General features: G+C 48.6%; 2 protein-coding genes across 4 annotated transcripts in view; one reads left to right on the forward strand and one right to left on the reverse strand.

Annotated features, from left to right (window-relative positions):
• The window catches only part of LOC139766330 (uncharacterized), a 194,230-nt gene that overhangs the window by 53,422 nt on the left and 118,637 nt on the right, over positions 1–22,171 (reverse strand). The window lies entirely within an intron of this gene.
• The window catches only part of LOC139766322 (polyunsaturated fatty acid 5-lipoxygenase-like), an 89,392-nt gene that overhangs the window by 18,412 nt on the left and 48,809 nt on the right, over positions 1–22,171 (forward strand). The window contains exons 1-2 of one of the 2 annotated variants that reach the window (XM_071694812.1): positions 7,940–8,092; positions 17,179–18,313. In XM_071694812.1, coding sequence (XP_071550913.1) covers positions 8,079–8,092; positions 17,179–18,313 — 1,149 coding nt within the window. In that variant the 5' untranslated portion in view covers positions 7,940–8,078. Of the gene's footprint in view, positions 1–7,939; positions 8,093–17,178; positions 18,314–22,171 lie in introns of those variants that run through there. The other variant, XM_071694813.1, reaches the window with a different exon arrangement.

Genomic DNA, 22,171 nt, shown 5'->3' on the forward strand with positions numbered 1-22,171 from the left:
TGAGGAAGCAGTGGATTCATTAGGATTTTGTGTGTGTGTGTGTGTGTGTGTGTGTGTGTGTGTGTGTGTGTGTGTGTGTGTAGGTCTTGCGTGACTATCCTACATCGTGGGGGGGGGGGGGTTCGCTTGGCTTATGACTGTTTTTCTTTTGTTCTTTTTTTTCTCTTTTGTTGTGTTCTTTGTGAGGAAGGATGTCACTGGAGTGGGTCAGGAGAAGTTCCTCGTGTGTGTGTGTGTGTGTGTGTGTGTGTGTGTGTATGTGTGTGTGTGTGAGTACTAGTGGGGTGGGTGGAGGGTTGGCGTGCGGGAGAGGTGCCCCCTCCTTGGACGTATGGGCGTCACGGCTGGTTCCCGTACGCGAAGGACGAACGCACGATCGTACGCGCCGCTGAAACGCTCATATGCTCAACAGACGGAACGGACGATCATCGTACGGTGTACGGCGGTCAATACACACACGCACGACGACGTACACGACCACGCACGTACAGTGAGAGAAAACGGCGTCCAGGCCTTAGGTTGGGGGGGTATGGGGGGATGGGGATCACCTTCACATGTGGTGGTAGCGAGCAGCGGTGGGGGCGTGGGTGGGGAGGACCTCCTCTTGTTGACTTCACCCTCCCCCTCCCAACCCGCTATCGTAACTCTCGCCCCACGTGACATTCATAAGTGGACCAGAACGTGGCCAAGCCTGGCCCGCCAATGGCCAGGCTTACACATGCCACCCCACACACTCTCTCTCTCTCTCTCTCTCTCTCTCTCTCTCTCTCTCTCTCTCTCTCTCTCTCTCTCTCTCTCTCTCTCTCTCTTACACTGGTCTCATGGGATTATTGTACACTCTTTTTATTTTTTTTGCCCGGTTGTTACCGGCACAGATCAAAAACCAGCCAGCCAGCCATCCGTCGTCTGTCTTACGACGTACACGTAATGGTGAAGTCTAAGACGTACATGTATGTAATGGCTGGGATAGTCCTGATGTACATAGGCTATAGGTGGCATGTATATGAACATGGCAACTGTCATGTACACACACACACACACACACACACACACACACACACACACACACACAGTGTCTGCTTCATTCAACCAGTAAGGCTTGACAATAGAGAATGTTGGTGGATTGTGAGATCCGTGCTTGAAATCATTCCCAGCATGACAATAAGCTGTAAGGGAGGCAGGCCACCATGACGCATTACTGCTTAAGGGGAGGTAAGGATGGATGGGGGCACCATTCACCATGACGCAGCACTCAGGCGTATGTCAGGTGGGATAAAGATGGATGGGGGCACCATTCACCGTGACGCAAGATTCAGGCGTATGTCAGGTGGGTGGTGGGCAACATTCACCATGACGCAAGATTCAGGCGTATGTCAGGTGGGTGGTGGGCAACATTCACCGTGACGCAAGATTCAGGCGTATGTCAGGTGGGTGGTAGGCAACATTCACCGTGACGCAAGGTTCAGGCGTATGTCAGGTGGGTGGTGGGCAACATTCACCGTGACGCAAGATTCAGGCGTATGTCAGGTGGGTGGTAGGCAACATTCACCGTGACGCAAGATTCAGGCGTATGTCAGGTGGGTGGTGGGCAACAATCACCGTGACGCAAGATTCAGGCGTATGTCAGGTGGGTGGTAGGCAACATTCACCATGACGCAACAGCAATCAATCACCAACGAAAGAGAGTTCCTTTCCGTGTACTCCTATTCATTCTATACAGACCTTGTAGCAAGTTATGGTGCAGACCTCAATTTCTGCGCTTTATTCCAAAAAAAAAAGGGGGCATCAAAGAAACTTTGTGTGGCAGACGGTACCTCACTGGAAACAAATACACAAGTTCATGTCGCATTACTGATCAAATCGTGATACTATTTCCTTGGAGACAAAGGCACAAATTTGTGTCGCGTAAATGAGTGAATCGTCTTAAAAAAAAAATCTCAGTCCAATTATCTGAAAACAATGGTTAGGCGATAATTCAAGCACGGAGCATCACAGACAAGAACAGCGTTGCCACGTCCTTTCAGCCAAATCATCGTGCCACGCAGGTCAAAATTATCGTATTTTCAGCAAAAGTATCGTACTTTGATTTTTTTTTGTCTGAGGATGGTGTATAATTACCACTTTGACATGTATACAGCAGTGACACGACTCTCCTTTTGCGCTTGGGACGAAGGCGAAGGCGCCAAACAGCGCATGTGCGAGTGAACCGAAGCGCGTATATAAAGTTTATCTCACGCTTACATCACATCGGATAATAGAGAAAACAAATTCTAAATCCAAAACAAAATACAGTTAATAAGTCTATCATAGAAAATATATGGAAGATAATGCCCAAGAACATTGTAAGGTAATATTCACATGAATTGGTGTCTAGAGAAAATGTCAGCGGATTTGCACTTGACTCACTTTCCAGTAGAAAGAATTGCCACCTGTAATATTTTTCCTTCCTCACAACCTAATCCTCCACTCGACCACTGGACCAACCCTTCACGTGTAGGAAATATTAATATGTCTAGCGTGAAGCTGGCGTGCAGAAAAAAACAAGAAAATAAAGAGTTACCAACATTCATAATGGTGGTAATTTGACCCAATACTCGACACAACCTAACTTGTCAAGGACTCGTCAAAAGGCAGTTAAAAAAAAATGTAAGCTAACTTAACAGGACGCGTTATCATTATAATTAATGTAATTAATCATTTGTCTTCAACGAACGGGGTCAAGTATCCTGTCATTTGTTCTTTTTAGCTGGAAGGGACCCCGTGGCGACGAGTCGCTCCTATTGGCTGAGCGATTGCTGCGCGTCACGATATTCCCGCCTAATGATTGGTTACCAGCAATTGACGCAAGCACAGTGGCCGTCGTTTCCCGTATTCTTTTCATCAGCCGCATGTTATTAGGAATGATAAACTATATAATTCCGCGATGGCATGTCGTACGACCGGTCGTTAGGTAAACTTGTTTGTCCTCTTGTTCACCATCTTCTTAATGCAAAATCATAGAGTACAAATCAATTACATTTACAAGCTAAAGAGCATTCGTGTGTGTGTGTGTGTGTGTGTGTGTGTGTGTAAAATATCTTTCACACCGCACTTCCGTTTGCATTTGTGGAGTCAAACCTTAAGTGGACATGCATGTAAAAGTGAATTTCCAACTAGGCCGATTTAATATTCATTCAAGCGTTATATCCAACAACCACGAGGGTTCATTCATCATTATCTCAGCGACTGAGGATAATGGGTGGAAAACAACCCAGGCAGTTTTTACAGCGCAATATACGAGTTATTTACGGTTTTTACTGCGCAGTTTACGAATTATTTACGGTTTTTACTGCGCAGTATACGAGTTATTTACGGTTTTTACAGCGCAGTACACGAATTATATACGGTTTTAACTGCGCAGGAAAGATGGAGTGAAAGATGCTTTGAGTTATCAAACATGCAGGAGGGTGTCAGGCGTGCGTGGGATAGAGCGAAATGGAGCAACGTGGTATACGGGGGGGGGGGGGGGGGGGGGTTACGTGGTATCAATGGCCTCAACCAAGGCATACGATGTGGTCCGTGGATACCACGGAGAGATCTTACTGGGAGGCGGCTTAGCTGTGGCTAGAATACGAATGTGACTCATGACTGTTAAGATTTTTCTTAACTCATCAACGACCATCACGTCCGGTGTTGTACACGCACACAAACACACACACACACACACACACACACACACACACACACACACACACACAAGCTAACGTCTTTGTAAAACCCCATCCTGTTTCCGCACAGGAATACAGCTAGATACACATCCGTTGGTCTTGACCCTGATTAAGAAACACTGTCCAGAATTTTTCCAGTGAAAAAGAAAAAAAATGTCATACAAAACAATCGTCCACACACACACACACACACACACACACACACACACACACACACACACACACACACACGTCGTACCGGGTCAAGTCGACCTATACTTCAAAGTGGACTTGCATTTGACCTGACCCCTACAAAGGGTCAGGTCAAAAGATCTAAGGGTCGTAGCGTCGTGCTAAAGGGCCGCACAGACCGTCTATTCAATGGCTGTGACGGTCGTGTTCAAGGGTAATGCGTCGTGTTCAGGGGGCTGTATCGTGGTGCTCAAGGGTCACATTTGCCATGTTCAGGGGCTGTACCGTCGCGCTCACAGCCGTACCGTCGCGCTCACAGCTGTACCGTCGCGAGCCGCATCGTCGCGCTCACAGCCGTACCGTCGCGCTCACAGCCGCACCGTCGCGCTCACAGCTGTACCGTCGCGCTCACAGCCGTACCGTCACGCTCACAGCCGCACCGTCGCGCTCACAGCCGTACCGTCGCGCTCACAGCCGTACCGTCGCGGCTCACAGCCGCACCGTCGCGCTCACAGCCGTACCGTCGCGCTCACAGCCGCACCGTCGCGCTCACAGCCGTACCGTCGCGCTCACACCCGCACCGTCGCGCTCACAGCCGCACCGTCGCGCTCGAGAGTCACACAGTCTTGCTCCAAGGGGGGTGTTGTGCACCGTCATGTTGATGGGGTTATCACCGCTGACATTAAAGATTTGATTCACTTCCTGACGCCCTCCCAGCCAAGTGTCAGCTCCCCACCACTCCTGCAGCAGCAGACCTGGCGCCCGGAGCGGTACTCAGCAGCCCCCAGGAGGGTAGGGGGAAGAGTTGGGGGGTGGGGTGGGGGATGAGTGGGGCGGGGGCGGGGGTTATTGCAAATGTTGACCCAACTCGCTCTCACGCGCATCTGAAACGCTCATTACGATTAACAGGATAATTGTTTCCATGAGGGAGAAAGACTTATATATATATATATATATATATATATATATATATATATATATATATATATATATATATATATATATATATATATATATATATATATGGATGAACGACCGGGTTGACTGTGGACCGACTGCCGCAACCAGAAGTCGAACCTATACACTCGGCCTCGGGCGGCTCGTGAATGCGTCATGGGTAAGGAACGCTAACATTCATATCCTCTCGAATCTTGGTGTATCTCGCCTTATCCGTTCGTGTAGCTCTTCCAATAAGCCTGGTTTATGGTCACACGTGTGGGTGAACAAAGTCACACAAACCGTCGAGGACTGGGCCACCTCCAGCGGACAACAGGACAGGACAGTCTCGTCGTGGCTACAAAAAGGGGTGGTCCATCATTTCCCTGCGTCTGACCGTAGCGCTGTCTCGAAGCTGTGTGTGTGTGTGTGTGTGTGTGTTTGTGTGTGTGTGTGTGTGTGTGTGTTTATGTGTGTGTGTGTGTGTGTTATATGTGTTACGAGGACACGTTTTACGCTCTTGTTGTCCCGTCTCAACCCTGATTATAATTTTAAATCAAGTCTTTACTACACACACACACACACACACACACACACACACACACACACACACACACACACACACATACACACAAACCAACCTAAATATGTGGTATACAAGCGAAATATTCAGTAACTCCGTAGTGGCATTCCTGTAAATGACATTACTCAAATGAAATTTCATCCCTCCCCTAAAAAAGAAAAAAAATGCTGAAGAATTTTTAAATGTAAGATTTTACCTTATTTGAAAGCCAGCGTTGCCTCAGGTCTCGACCTGTGTGTGTGTGTGTGTGTGTGTGTGTGTGTGTGTGTGTGTGTGTGTGTAGGTGAAAGTGTTCATGAAATATGTTGAAGTGAGCGTCATGTGATACTGTATAATTATAGCGCGCTCTACCTCCTGTTATCTCTCTCCCGACTCTCGTCCCACATTCATTTATCACGCCACGTTACTTACGTCTCTCGTACCTAGAACTTGCGACCGACGTCCTTTGAACACAACGTTAGGACATCTGAGCACGAGAGAGGTGAGGTTTGTGGAGTGGGTCCTCCTTGCGACCGAAGCCGCTTCGTGAACCACGACGCGAGATTATATCCTTGGCCCTTTGACCCGACTTAAGCGTAGGTCAGACAGAGCATCGTAAGAGCCTCCTCACGCCCTTTGGTGACCTCTGCCATCCTTTATTGCGCTACCGCTCACGGGATGGGGCATGGGGCATGGGAGGGGGATTGGGGGCACGTCTGAATAGGCCGGGGGTAATTACGGGGCACAGACCAGCCAGTCGCAACGCCGTGTCGGTCCAGAAGAAGGCAAAGAATTGAACTCATTTCCCCCGATGTGTCGAAACTCGACCCGACACAGCGAACCCTCCTGCACGTCAGCTCTGATGCCTCTTTCTCACTCTTTCCCCTTCCCCGACGAGAGAGAGAGAGAGAGAGAGGGGGGCACCCCCTCCTCCCCCGGTCGTCCACGTGTCTGGGTTATAATGAGAGAACCTTCGCTGTTGTCCTCCTCAAGTCCTGTTTGTGTCGAGGGTTAAGAAGAAAAAAAGGCGACAGTAATTCCCACCCTTGAGGTAAGCCAAAAGGGTGCCGCGCGGGCGCCTGTGGTAATCTTCTATCTCTCTCGCTCTCACACACACACACACACATCATGTAACTCACATGACTCGTTCCCTGTAACACTAGATATCCCAGCGTTACGCGTTACACCTGCCTCTCGGCAGAAGTCTTGTAAATAATACTCTCTCTCTCTCTCTCTCTCTCTCTCTCTCTCTCTCTCTCTCTCTCTCTCTCTCTCTCTCTCTCAAGCCTCTACCAATAATGCTGCTCACATTATCATTCTCATTATTATTATTGTTATTATTATTATTATTATTATTATTATTATTATTATTATTATTATTATCATTATTATCATTATCATTATTATCAATATTATTATCACTATCATTATCATTATTATTATCATTATCATTATCATTATTATTATTATTATTATCACTATCATTATCATTAGTTTTCTGGTGGTGGTGGGGGATAGAGAGAGAGAGAGAGAGAGAGAGAGAGAGAGAGAGAGAGAGAGAGAGACGTAGAACGACCCTCGTACAGGAATGTGAGGCTTATCAGCTTATGTGATCTGAAGGGCTTATTGATAATTCATCCTGATCCCTTCTGGATATCTTAACCTTGATAACGCTTATCTTTCCTATCGCCACATCACATACCTAAGAATATAACCTCCCTCTCATATATACGGTATATCTATCTATCTATCTATCTATCTATCTATCTATTGATCTATCTATAGTGTAGCGGTGGGCGTTCCTGACCGTGACGCATTCACGGACCGCCCAAGACTGACCGCGGAGGTTCGAAACCTGGTCGCGGCAGTCGGTCCACAGTCAACCCAGCTGTTCATCCACACCCTAGGGGTTGGTCGATGATTACCCAGAAGACAATTGCCACGAAAGAGTCCTGGCGTTACTTAGGACCTTCCCAAAGACCCACGCACCCCTCATGGGTGCGCCACTTACAGCAGCAGGAAAATGTAGGTTCTTTTCGAAGTACTAGTCCTTTTGGCAAGACTGTACTTCCAATGGTCAAGCCTCGCCAAATAGATGGATGTAAACCTCGCGAAATCCGCGGTCTGTATTCTATGTACCAATATTGTCTCAGGCGATGTTTCAGAGTTCGCGAAATCAGAATACACTGATACGAAATGATCTTTCAACTGAGCCTCATCTACCTGAAGTGTTGACAGCAATGATGAGACACAGGGAATACGAGGGACATGCTCGGGAATTTACCCTCACTGTCCGTGCAAAGCCAAAGCCACCGGCACGACGTTCGAACACCCGGGTGATAGCAAAGATGGCGGCGAGATGTGACGCCTGTTTTAACCCCGAGTTATCAGCTCCCGCTTATCTTGGGGCCAGCATGAGGCACGACCTTTAATACCACTTAGTCTTTCACGAATCTAACCCTAGGCTTTTACAATTCAAACGATAACAAAAGAAAATAAACGGAAGAGTTTCAAAATCACGATGAAATAAGCGGTTACGTGAAAAGCGGGTAAAATGACGCTTTAAGGAGAGCGTCTTACACGGGAGTGAGTTATCGTTAACCTGTCGGTGCCAACACCGGGAGGGCGTGTTGCCTCCCACGGTGCAGTGCGGTGGGCAGGCAGGCGACGGCGAAGGAGGAGGAGGAGGAGGAGCAGCACCGATGCTGGTCTTACGGTAAGTCCTTCCCTTCGTGTGGCCAGAAGCCACACTCGTGTCCAGAAACCCCCATCCCGTTGAGCGGACGTGACCCCCCCTTCGATTCCTGCAACCGCTCATTCATTCTACCGTGACGACATTTTCCCAGTAATAGCCAGAAGCTGATGTGGGTTTTAGTGGGGAAGGAAGTGTGGGGGGGAGGAGGGAGGGGTTGTTGTTGTTGTTGTTGTTTGACTTTGTGGGGGGGTAAGGAAAGGATCGTTTGAAAGTGGTTTGCTTGATTAAAGATTCACTCTCGCTCTATTTCGTCCCTTGTCAAGCTGTTCGTGGGAGAGTTCTGTCCATTGCGTGTGTGTTCCCTCTCCATGCTCTTGCTGCAGTCAGTTCTTGCGTTCTCTCTGTATCTATTCATTTATTTTCAGGCTCGTCTGTTGGTCCCGTTTGTATTTCATGAGTCTGTGTAATCGTGTGTGTGTGTGTGTGTGTGTGTGTGTGTGTGTGTAAGTTCGTGAATCTATAACGTCCACTGTTTTGTTCTGTTTGTAGGGATGTCCGCTAGGTTCGTGCGAGTCTGTCGTGCGTTGGGGTCGGTCTGTCTGTGTGTCTGATTGCGTCTGTTGTGTGTTCATATGGTTTCAAATCCCGACTCACAACACTCCTCCCCTCCCTGGACTGTTCACGTCTACATCAAGGACTTAAGAACCAAGAAACTGGCGTGGTCATGAAAGGGGAAAATTCCTATCAATTCTCCCATGTTCCTTAATCCTACATGAATTTTTTTTCTAAGTGCTGATGTTATCTTCGTCTTGTGCATTCTGTATTACTGTGACCACTTTAAACAATTATCACCCATACCGGGTGGTTGTGACTAGCCCCTTTGACTACGCTCCTGCACCTTATTGAGCATGAGCTGTCGTACCATGTAAATGATGTAACACTATATCAGTTTCTGTCCTATAAACTTTAATGATGATAATGTTCAAGACACGCTGGGAAATCCTTGGGCAGCGGGGCGCGCGTCCAAGGGCGTGTCGCTGAGCAGTGAGGTGGCCGACCAATCGCTTAGCGAATCTCGGCCAATCCCTGAGCTGCTCTGAGCGACTGAAAGGATCTTGACCAATCCCTGACCTGCTCTCTGGGCTAGCAAGGGCTCCGTCGAATCTCTGACCTCCTCCCTCGGTCCACCGAGGACCTCACCAATCACTTTTACATACCTTCAACTACTCTCTCTCTCTCTCTCTCTCTCTCTCTCTCTCTCTCTCTCTCTCTCTCTCTCTCTCTCTCTCTCACCTCCCTTCCTCGCATATAAGCACGTGCCACGTACGCCGCCCTGTGGTAGAACACGTACAAGAAGTCCCGCCCCCCATTCAGCCAGAGGATGTTTGTGCCGTCGCGCAGGAGGTCGTGGTCCGACTCACAAGCCACTTCCTGAGAGGGGCAACGTTGAGGCGATGTGGGGAATCCTCTGCGTCAGGCAATGTCTCCTAGGTCATGGCGCTGTCGTCTCCTGCCCACGTCTCCTCTGTCCGGTGGGGCATCTCCGGGCGTGGCGTGGCGTTGTCTCCTACCCTGGCCGACCCGACGCACTCCACAAGTCAAGGGTGACTATTACCAGTCTTATCAGTCCATCGACGCACTCATTCCCACACACTCGCTTCTGTCTTGGAGTCAGCCGACGCACTCTCGCCACATCTGCTTCAAGCTCAAGGTCCACGAAAGCGCTCTGAACGCACTCGACCACTCTTTAAAGTCAACCGACGCACTCTCTCCAGAAACGCACTCGCTAACCGGTCCCCCACCACACACACACACACACACACACACACACACACACACACACACACACACACACATTGCCGTGCAAATGAATGTATAAACACGTACTGGACGCAAGGACACACCCCACCACCTCCCAATTGCTGAAACAAGGACAGTAACAGCCGCAGAGTTACCAGCATCACAAACCATGTGACAAGACCTCGCTCTAGTCTGGGGCTTTGAATGACGGGCAGCGCCTCCTGCAGGAGGCGGGGAACACCGACCAAATCCCGTGAACCATCATCATCATCACACCTCAGGACACGAGACTGTCGACATCCGTAATTCGCGACAGACGAAGCCCTTATGTATGGATGAAACCTGCAGGTATTGCATTGGTCTTTCACACACACACACACACACACACACACACACACACACACACACACACATACGGGGCTTCGTGGTGTAGTGGTTAGCGTTACTGACCATGAGTCAGCACGGGGCATTCCGGGAGTGTTTGGGCCCCTTTGGGGTCGAATCCTTGGACAGGGCAGTGGGACCCTTTCCTAACTCACATATTCGTTCTCAACCGCCGTAGTTAGGACCATGGCTTTGGCTAGGGTGTGTGTGTGTGTGTGTGTGTGTGTATGTGTGTGTGTGTGTGTGTGTGTGTGTGTGTGTGTGTGTGTACACACATAAGAATAAAGACGTAGTTTATATATATACAAGGTTATGAGAGACGGAGCAACACGAGTGTAAAAAAAAAAAAAAGCACTTATCCCGTAAGACAGTTATTAATGACAAGGACACCAAAACCCTAGACACAAGACAGATCACGCCGGATGCCTGTCCTAAATAATACGTTATTGTGATATTGTACACAGGGGCATCCCGTGTTGTCTTAGGGTGGGGGGTGGGTGACCAGGTACACACACACACACACACACACACACACACACACACACCGAGGGAAGACGTCACCACACCACCCTAGGTTTAGTGAGGCACACACACACACACACACACACACACACACACACACACACACACACACACTGTGGTGCAGCGGATAACATTGTGACCCACGAATCTTACAAGAAACGGATTCGAATCCCGGAAAGGGAAAGCTAATTGATTGGTTGGTTATTTGGGCTTGAGGCCTATCACCTGCCAGGGTCATGTAGGCCGTGTCGTGTTATGACCACCAAACGGGAGGGGGGAAAAAATCAAAACACATTCGGGTATTAAAAAGACGCTTGATCTCTACAGGTCAGGAGAAGAGGCAGGCACCCCGCCAGCACTGGATGTACGGTTCACGTCAGTGGAAGGTTAGCAAACGATGCGTGGGTTAAGAGGGAGAGTTCCCGTCCATGGCTGAGGGCACCACAGAGTGGTGCCGCAAGGCTGGGTCTTGGACCCAGTGTTATTCTCGGTGTATGTAAATAATCGGCCGGATTCATGAGGTGGGTGATGATCGCATTACAGGGAGACCTGGAGAAACTCCAAAGCTGGTCTGATAAACGGTTGATGAAATTCAATCCAAGAGCAATGTAAATGAAGATGGGACGCAGGGGACAAGTGGCCTTGCTGCCATCATCTTGCGGGAAATGAGCTGCAGGAGTTGATGTATGAAGGAGATCCAGGGAGTTATTCCTTTACGTGGCCTGGAAACGTTCAGCAAAAGCCATTCATAACGTAACATTAGACCAAAAACTGGATCATGCCTCAAGCCTGGCGGCTGGTCACCGCATTCAAAGAAGCACAACTGAGAAGGGTCCGGAGGAAGGGAACCAAGATGGCACATGAGTTAACACAGCCGAGCTACGACGAATGGCTGGGGGCTAAAAAAAAAATCTGTCCACCACGGAGAGAACAGAGTGAAGGGAGACCTGACGACAGCCTTTATGTCTCTGAATGAATCAATTGGACGACGGTGAACAGATCGTCCTAAGAACCAGAGCCATGAAAAGAATCTTGTTAAAAGAAAAGAGAGACGATCTAGAAGCGCTGGTTTTGGGTAAGGATGGCGGATGGCTGGAATACACTCAACAAGGAAACTGTACATTGCTGGCATGATGGGAATGTGTAAAAAGCTACTTCATGGCGCAGAGAGTTCATGAGATTGGGGGTCCACGAGTACTGTAGAATAATTGCACACACACACACACACACACACACACACACACACACACACACACACACACACACACACACTCACACACTCACACACCCACACATACATACTTCACGGGCTCGGTGAAAGCCATGCCACAGAGTGTCAGGCAGATGGTTCAGATCAAAACTTGAAACACGCAACATCTGGGATGACATGTGCAGTGTGTGTGTGCGTGCGTGCGTGTGTGTGTGTGTGTGTGAGAGAGAGAGAGAGAGAGAGAGAGAGAGAGAGAGAGAGAGAGAGAGAGAGAGAGAGAGAGAGAGAGATGATGTTATCATGTTACAGTTGGTACTGATCAAGAGAAGGTTAGGTAGGGGCTAGGCTAAGGCGAGGGTTATATAGCTAGGATGGGGTTGTGATAGGCTGGGGCTAGGCTAGGGCTGGGGTTAGGCAAGACAGAGCTTAGGTTGAACCGGGGCAAGGCTAGGACGCTGCTAGGTTAGGTTAAGACGTGAATAGGTTACTGCTAAGGGTCGGATAGGAATGGCACTGCTAGGCTAAAACAATGCCATTCAAAGCAGGGATAGGCTTGACTAAGGCAAGGCTAGGCTAATACAAGGCCATTTAAGGCAGGGATAGGCTTGACTAAGACAAGGCTCGGCTAAAACAATGCCATTTAAAGCAGGGATAGGCTTGACTAAGGCAAGGCTAGGCTAAAACAATGCCATTTAAAGCAGGGATAGGCTTGACTAAGGCACGGCTAGGCTAAAACAAGGCCATTTAAAGCAGGGATAGGCTTGACTAAGGCAAGGCTAGGCTAAAACAATGCCATTTAAAGCAGGGATAGGCTTGACTAAGGCACAGCTAGGCTAATACAAGGCCATTTAAGGCAGGGATAGGCTTGACTAAGGCAAGGCTAGGCTAAAACAAGGCCATTTAAAGCAGGGATGGGCTTGACTAAGGCAAGGCTAGGCTAGGGCTGTTCCTGGTAGGAGTGGGCTGGGCGGGAGACTAAGGAGGGAGGGGTCGCCGGACGTGCATGGGGTAAGGCATACAAAGGATGGCCTGGGAGGGCGAGGCCCTGGCAAGGGCGGAGGGTCCACAAGTGATTCATCTCCTCCTATACTCACACGACCGATGATTCTCGGGAATCTTTCGTATAGTTTCTGCCTTGTAAGTTTACGCATCTTGCAAGCTGAAGGCTTCTTTTTTTTTCTTTTTTTTTCGTGCACTACCTACAGAGAGGCAGAACTTGAAAGTTGCCCTATTCGTAATCACCTCCACGTGCAGCGCTGAGAGAGAGAGAGAGAGAGAGAGAGAGAGAGAGAGAGAGAGAGAGAGAGAGAGAGAGAGAGAGAGAGAGAGAGAGTGTGTGTGTGTGTGTGTTCCACACTCTTGCGTAATAACCTATCCATTATCATCTCTTTGTACTGTGCAGGGAAGGAGGGTTCTTTTTTATGCTAGTGCGTGAGTGTGTGTGTGTGTGTGTGTGTGTGTGTGTGTGTGTGTGTGTGTGTGTGCAATTACCTGGTTTTAATTACCTAGGTATACATAAAAGAGGGGAGGCTTGCGCCTCCCTCTCGCGTTTCTGTCGTACAGGCTTTTGAAGTTCTTAAACACTTGCAGCATTTTCCTACCAATCAGCTTGTGCCATCCGTCCGCGGCTCTCCTTTCACAAGACACGTCTCCTCCTCCTCCTTCCCGACACTTCTTTCGTCTCTCGTCCAGTCATGTTTCCAACTCACAATTTTCCTCGGGGAAAAAAAAAAAAAAACAGGTTAACATCATCATGATCATCGACATGTAGCTCTGATGATGATCATGGTGGTAGTCGTTTCCACCCACACCTTCTTGATCCCTCTACTTCTCTCTCTCGTGAACAGTTGAAGAAGTCTCCAGTCACCACAACTCGCCCTTCTGTACTGCAGTGTGTTCCCTCGTCGCTATTTTCCTAACTGATGATATGTTCCGGAGGATGCGGTGGGTGGAGAGGAGCCTTCCGCTTAACTATCATGTCTCCAAATGTAATGGTGGGTGGAAAAGAACCTTCTGTTTCACTATCCTGTCTCTACCTATATTAATAAGGTGGAGAAGGGAGCCTTCTTAAAATACTATCCTACCTTCCATTTGTCTGAATTTGGAATCTAGGATACCATTACTGTCCTCGGGCAGATAACCTCGTCACAGACCACCAGGTCGTCTGTTATCTGTCTCCATTATATACTCCCACGTCCTCCCGACAACGATCTAGTCGCATACCTTATTATTCAAGCAGGTCTGTCTTGCCTCATACGTAGCGGGCGAGGTGTTGACGCACATCCTACAAGGTGAGGAGGGACATGTCGTCTGGCTCGTTATCCCATGTGACCTCTCTCTCTCTCTCTCTCTCTCTCTCTCTCTCTCTCTCTCTCTCTCTCTCTCTCTCTCTCTCTCATGTACTCCCACGTCATCCTGGCCCTCCCATGTACTCCCACGTCCCTCTGGCCCTCCCTCCCATGTACTCCCACGTCCTTCTGACAGCGTTCTGGTCCTGATATCGCATGTCTCATTCTCGAGCAGGTCTGTCTTCCTTCACACTGAGGGGGCAGAAGGTCGAGATAACATACACACCCCACCAGGCTGAGAATACAACCCGTCAGTGATTTCCATGAGCAAGCACGTCCCTCCATGTGTGTGTGTGTGTGTGCCTCTCTCTGAAGGCTCCGACACTGACCAGGGCGCTGTCTTCGCCTGCCTCCCACGCGATCCGTCTGTTCTGATTCTCTGGGTATACGTCAGGCGCCGTGTCCACCCAAAATGAACGCTCCTTGACCCAGTGTGGTTAGTGCGGTCTGCGCTCCGAGCTACGGTGGGAAAGAGGTCTCCTTCGTGTGGTGCTGCCTCTCGTCTCCAGCCCTAAATCATTTGACGCGTTGTGAAGTCGACGACACTCACTTAGTGTTTTACCTCACAACTGTCCATGAGTAACGGGTTTCTTCATGCGGATTGCACATGTGTCGGGAGCGCGGGTTCGAGCCCTGGTGCGCGGCTTTTCCTCGTCTGTTCCCGGCGCTAACGCGGGAAACGGCGATCAAGTGTGAAAAAAGTTTATATATATATATATATATATATATATATATATATATATATATAATACAAACCTCCAACAGCCAGGATCGAACCCGGAACCCCTGCATAACAGGCGGGAGCGCTACTGCTAGGCAAGTATCTATCTATCTATCTATCTATCTATCTATCTATCTATCTACCTATATATATATATATATATATATATATATATATATATATATATATATATATATATATACATATATCACTTCAGTTTATGTACATATGTATAACTCCCGCGTCCATCGATGCATGTATGTGTGCCACTTGTGTGTACCTCTTACATATCTCACTCCATGTATGTGCACCGCATCGCTCCTAATCCTGACCAGTTACCCTTTATTTCTTCCCTTGTCCTTTTTCCATCTTTTCTTTTGTCTCTTCCTTTCGCTTTCGGACAAACCTACACCAGCGGGGCAGCATGACAAGACGCCACCGCGATGAGGGGCTGTTTTGGCTGGCTGGCAGACAGGATGTGACATATAACCCCCACCAGCCCCCCTCCCTCTTCCCCACCAGTAGATAAGAAAGATAAGCGACCCTCACCACCCGACACAACGGGACCAATCGCGAAGGAGTCGAAATTCTAAAAGGAGTGGGCTGGGGTGGGGTGTTGGGGAGGGAGGAGAAAACTGACTCTACGTAACGATCATTTAAGGAGATCGTCTCCTCGTCATCACTGGCCTGTCTGTGGTCGGCCTAAATTGCCCTAAATCCGCGTCAAGCTTAAGCTTGATTCGACCCCCAAAAAAAATATATTATGAGTTAAACTGGGAAAGTCATCAGCTTGGGGGGGGAGTTGTGGTGTAATACTGAAGACGTGGGAAGCCGTTCTGTGTTAGGTACGCACTGGAATGACTTAACTTTCACCTCTTGAGCACGACGGTACGACCTCTTAGGCACAACGGTACGACCTTTAAGCACAACATTACGACCTTCAAGCACGACGGCACGACCCTTAAGCACGACATTACGACCTTTAAGCACGACGGCATGACCTTTGAGCCCGACGATGCGACCCTAAAGCACGACGTTACGACATCTGAGCACGACGATGCAACCTTTAAGCGCGACGGTACGACCTTTGAGCGTGCTGCAACGACCCATGGGTATGATAGCCTGGTCCTCGACCCGAGTCTTAAAGGTCAGGTCAACAGCCAGGCTGTCATGCCTTAAGGTCGCATCGTTCGGCTCCGGTGGCCCCCTCAGACACCCTATTGGCATCCTCTACCAACACTTCATCAGCTCCACCCTAAACTACGCCTCACCTGGCGGCTCACCCACTCCGTCTGAAGAAAAATACAGCAATGTTACGAACCATACGAGATCGGGCGCTCAGGACAGCAATAATAGGTTGACTAATAATCACAATATCTAACATCAAATATCTAACATCTAACATCTGTTCAGTGGAAAAAAAAATCAGATACAGTCTCGTCTCAATACGCTCGGCGACCAGGCCTTTGCAGAGTCACTATACCCCTCCCATCCAAACCATTCAATAACCAACCAACAACTCCTGAGTAGAAAGATAGATGTTATTCCATCTTCACACTTCAGCAACCTGTACTGACAGGTCCCCCTTTCCCCCCAGCACACACAACATTAACAAAACATTTACAAGCCGAAATGACCAGCAATGAAATGACCCAAGCACGAAACAACAGCCCTCCCAACATAAGTCTTTCCTAGATACACACCAATCTGAAACTGCACTACCAAGACATGTACGAGTTACTCTTTCTCCCATGCGTTCTGGACCCTACTGATCTCTCCAGCATTACCAACACCAGTCCAGTGATGTCTGAAGACCACTGAACACTTCTGAACAGTCCTGTGCTCACCAGACAACGACACACACACACACACACACACACACACACACACATATCTTGATCTGTGGTCCCGTGGTGAGGACGTGGCCGTCTTCCTGAACCCTGCGGGAACCACAAAGTAGGGGAACTTGGGGCAGGGGAGTGAGGTAGCGAGGTACCGAGGTGGCACACTGGAATTTCTCCGGCGAGTTGTGGACGTGTGATGATCTAGCTGATGATGTGTCGGCATAATCGCAACCTTAGAGGGTTCATTAATGTAAAGTCTTGCTCTCTTCATGTTTCAGGTGTGGACAGTGGAGGAGGTGTGGTAGGGTGTGGCAGCGGACGGTAGCCGCGGGCAGGGAAGTAGTGTCGTTGAAGGGCGTGGAGTCTATCACCACCGACGGCATCACACGCCCCCAGATCAGCTCTTATCTCACGGCTTTATACCGGCGTCACACATCGGATAAGGCATGGTCGGCCACCCCACCGCTCCACACAGGTCTAGCCTCAGCTTTCTCTCACGGCACCTTTTGCAAGACGCTTGTCGAGTCCGGACCTGCTAACGAACGTAGGAGTGCGCCGGGAGGACTGCAGAGTGAGGCTGTCGGCCATACTGCCCCTGCCAGTGTCGAAAGCCTTGGAAATCTCTACCTGCGTCACGATAAGAACCGAAGAGGTGTGATATATCAACAGGGAAGTTCATGGCTCGGGTGGCCAGATAGTCTCTTCCAGAAAACGAACAAGTTTTATCCGTATAGACGGAAAACCTTTTTGGACACATCGGCGACCGATTACGGAACTCGGGCAGCTTCCTTCTGCAGCGAGAGGCCGCCAGTAGTGACCGGCGCAGCAGCTGCGGACGATCGCTCAGACGTCGACATGAAGAAAGCCTTCCAGATCGTGGTGAAGACTGGCGACCAGGAGGGCGCTGGAACGGACGCCAACGTGCACGTCATCCTGGAAGATGAATATGGCGTGACCACCCCGCGCCTGAAGCTCGACAAGATCCTCTACAACGACCTGGAGCGGTCCAAGAGGGACACCTACACCATCGAGTGTCCCAATGACTTCGGCAAGGTGTCGCGGCTGCGACTCTCCCGGGACACCGTGGGCATCGCAGACGACTGGTTCTGCGACTACATCCACGTCGAAGACCGTCGGAAACCACCGATGAAGAAGATCGCCAAGACCCAGACGGCCAAGTCCATCAGGAACTTCCTGGGGTCCAACTATCTGAAAGAAAACGTCGCCGAACAGAAGGGCGTGTACTTCTTCCCCATACACCGCTGGGTCGCCCCACAGCACGACTACCTCTTCGACGAGTACGCCACGTGTCTGCCCCAGCACGACCCTTGCCTCGAGCCCAGGAAGTCAGACCTGATGAAGAAGAGGAGCTCATACACGTACATCGTCCGTGCGGAGGGCCTTGTCGCTCAGGTACGTGGTGTTCTTCCTTTCCCCTTCATTAAGACACGTCCTCATACATCTCATGGTCCTGACCAGTGATGAAAGGTAAGTTGAAGACAGACAGCTCAGTCTACTGTGCATTGCTGGCGAATACCCAACGCCAGACGGAGCTGGGTATTACCGAGCGCTTGCGACTTCCCGTCGGGAATTAGGGACGTTAACCTTTATCAATAGGAAATAATTCACTGGTCGGTTATTCTAAGTTTGAGGACTATTCGCTGACAGGCGATATTAAGGCCGCCCACGTCAAGTTATAACCACGGGTCGAAGAAAATCTTCGACACCATCTCCAGGTGTTTGAGCTGATCCCAAGACCAAATACGATCTCACTGCAATTTTTGATCCTTTATTATTGATGTAACTCACGTTTTCTAATCAAATCATGACTTAAAATGGAGCTGAAACTTCAGGTGTGTAAACCGAAGGGCAAGCATGACGGTGCCTATAGATTCAGAGCTAAACGTGGACACTTTAGTGTCGAGGGTGTCTGGTTAGACGATTCCTCAAATCTACTCTGATCCCCCGTCACCTAACAAACCTCTCGTGCACGACTGTACGACCTCTCGATACGACTTTACGATCCTTAGGGTATTATGACCAGGCGTTTGCCCCACCTTCAAACTTGAAGATCGAAGGCCATCAGATTCTCAAGGACTGCACTCTTGCAACTGAAACAGTTTTTATCATCGTTTTCAAGGACAGTAAAGTCGTGCTCCAGGGCCGTACCGTCGTACACAAGAGTTTATGGTTGCCTGGGAAACGGATTTCACCATACCCGTGTCTGGATGTAATTTAACTTTCATAGGCAAAGCTGAGGTTTAAAATTATATATATATATATAATTTACAGGCAGATGTCCGAATTGTAAATGGGGGCCACTTTTCTTTTGAGATTTGTTGGAATCAAAAGAAAACGATATAAGGATTATTTCTGCTAGTCTGGTGCTGACCTGCAATTAACCTTTGAGTTTAAGTACCACTTGACATTAGTGTCAGCCAGCAGTCAGGACACAGAATAGTGGTGTGCTCGATCGTATATATATATATATATATATATATATATATATATATATATATATATATATATATATATATATATATATACAACTTCTTGTCCCAAGAGAGCTTTGGGGCTCCCGTGGCATCGCTAGGGCCACTAGCTGGGTCCACAGGGCTGGACAAGAGATCGGAGAAGTGTGTGAGCACAGGGGTAATTATGGGGCTAAATGCATGATATCTACAGCGTGAAAGTCGTCTCTCGCTCACGATGGATCGCGTGATCGAGTTGAGTCAGCGTCTGCCACGAAGGAAGAGATTGTGTCCAAATCAAACGCGAGAAAGGGTGTAACTCGTCTTCCGCTGGGGAATGTAGTTTCAGATGAGCGCGCGTCTGGTGGAGCGCATGCAGTCTTTCACACTGGGGTTGAAGTGGTGGCTGTTTAGTGTTCGTTGGTTCATGACAGCGTCGGTATGTTTTCTCAGTAACGTTAATGTTGAAGGAAGGTTGAGGTCTGCCAGCATTTTTTTCCCTTTTTCTCTTTTCTTTTCGGTAAAACGTTTACGTACAAACAACCGTACCAAGTCAACGGAAATGGCCCAGCAGTATTATATGTACGCGAATGTTCTATGCAAGTTCATTACCATTCTGTGTTTTGTCTCCTTCCAGCAGCGCAATAGAATTTCTATGCAAGAAATTATAGATGGAAAGGCTAATGTATATGTTTACGTATATGCATGTGTATTTGGGTGGATTGGGCCATTCTTTCGTCTGTTTCCTTGCGCTACCTCGCTAACACGGAAGACAGCGACTAAGTATAATAATAATGATAATAGATAAATATATATATATAAACACACCACACTCTGCATGCTGTCCATATCAGTCATCTCGACTTACCCTAGCGACCTGACCCCGGCGGCGGTGGGTGTAAAGCCAGACAATAATTACCAGGTAAGATAACGAGAGATAACCTATCACTCCCCCTCAGATAAGTCTACCCCCTCCCCCAACCACCATCACCGCCATAGTTACGCTGTTCCATAACCACTGGATACAGTAAATACAACCTCCCCCCCCCCCTACAACCCCTCCCCGTTACATCATAACGCGGTTTCCGCAAAGACAAGAAGCGACTGTGGCGCATTGTCCCGATGGTCGAGGAACGTATGGGGGACGGTGGGTGAAGACGACCCAAATCACACACGATGGTCTGGCCTTTTTAAACCTGAACCTAAAACAGAGGAAAGGTCAGGACTTGCCCAGGGGACGTACTGTTGTGTTTGAGGGACTCGTAACAGAAAAGGAAGAAAATGTACTATAGAAAGAAATTAAAAAAAAAAAAGGTTTTCAATAATTCCTCTTTTTTGTACACAGAAGAATTCAGCACCCAACCTACTCCATCCAAACTCTATAGATTTCTCTCACCCGCGTCGTGCCACTACTTGACCCCAGGAATGACTTACCGACAGGCGTAAATGGAGATGAAAAAAAAAAAACGTATAGATAAGATAAGAGAGGATGTATTCATCCACCCCGATGCGTCCATCGGTGTGCGATAACGGCGCACTGGTGACCTGTTTTGATCCAGTGCGCAGCGCTGTGTGTGTGTGTGTGTGTGTGTGTGTGTGTGTGTGTGTGTGTGTGTGTGTGGCCTCCAGCATTACCCGCGACGCCTGCAGAAGGTGTGGCAGATCTCGTCGGCCAGGCGGATCTAGCTGGTAGCTCGGCCTTCACGGTTTGAACGACCCTGGCAGCTGTATTAGGCCTCAAACCCTCCTCCCCCCAACACACAACCGTTAACCCAACCTTTAGCTGAACACTGACAGGCCTAGGTGTTCACTAGGTGACCCCCTCAGCCGTGTTCATTTATTATGATGAATATTTTTCTTTGAAGGGTCACTTGGTTAATCAGACGTGGGTTAACACGTCAAAGACCAGTGCTGAAGCCTCGTCTCTATTTCTACTGGCGATGCCGTATGTCTGATTATGTCTTATGCCGTTAAAGGCCAATATATCTACCTATATTAATACTATTATCATCATTATTATTAGTAGTAGTAGTTGTACTATTAGTACTAAACATTATTGTTATTATTATTATCACTATTATCATTATTATCATTATCATATTATTACAATTATTATTATTATTATTATTCATTATTATTATTATTATCATTATTATTATTATATTATTATTATTATTATCATCATAATTATCATCATGATCAATTACTCTGGGGAGGGAAGGTCTTCGACGAAGCTGTACTCCTATCCGACCCCTGACGATAACAATTAATAGACACGTGTAATATTATAGTGTATGCTAGTGGCGCTCCCGGAGGCGGCGAGTTAAGAGGCGTCATGTTTGGACGAGGCTGAATCACCGGGGAACCCAGCCAGTCTCGCCTGTGAGTATCTCACTCCATGGAGAATCTAGTGGCATTTCCCTGCCTCTGACACCACTGTGGGTATAAACTGGTTCTGGGGTGATTACGTGAGGGAGGATCACATCAGCCACTCACTCCCTGTCTGTCCTGCCCCTGCCCTCCTGTGATAATAGCGCTCTCTCTCACACCCGCCCGCTCTTCGGTGACATTTCCCGACCGACCGTTATGTAACACTGCCCTTCCTCCCCCGCCGCCCCTCACACACACACACACACACACACACCCTCCTCCCTTCCTCCAGATCCTGCAGACGTGACTGGCAGTAGCTTCTCTCTCTCTCTCTCTCTCTCTCTCTCTCTCTCTCTCTCTCTCTCTCTCTCTCTCTCTCTCTCTCTCTCTCTCTCTCTCTCTCTCTCTCTCTCTCATGACTGTTCAGAGA

Source organism: Panulirus ornatus, chromosome 57 (assembly GCF_036320965.1).
Source record: "Panulirus ornatus isolate Po-2019 chromosome 57, ASM3632096v1, whole genome shotgun sequence".
Taxonomy (NCBI): Eukaryota; Metazoa; Arthropoda; class Malacostraca; order Decapoda; family Palinuridae; genus Panulirus; species Panulirus ornatus.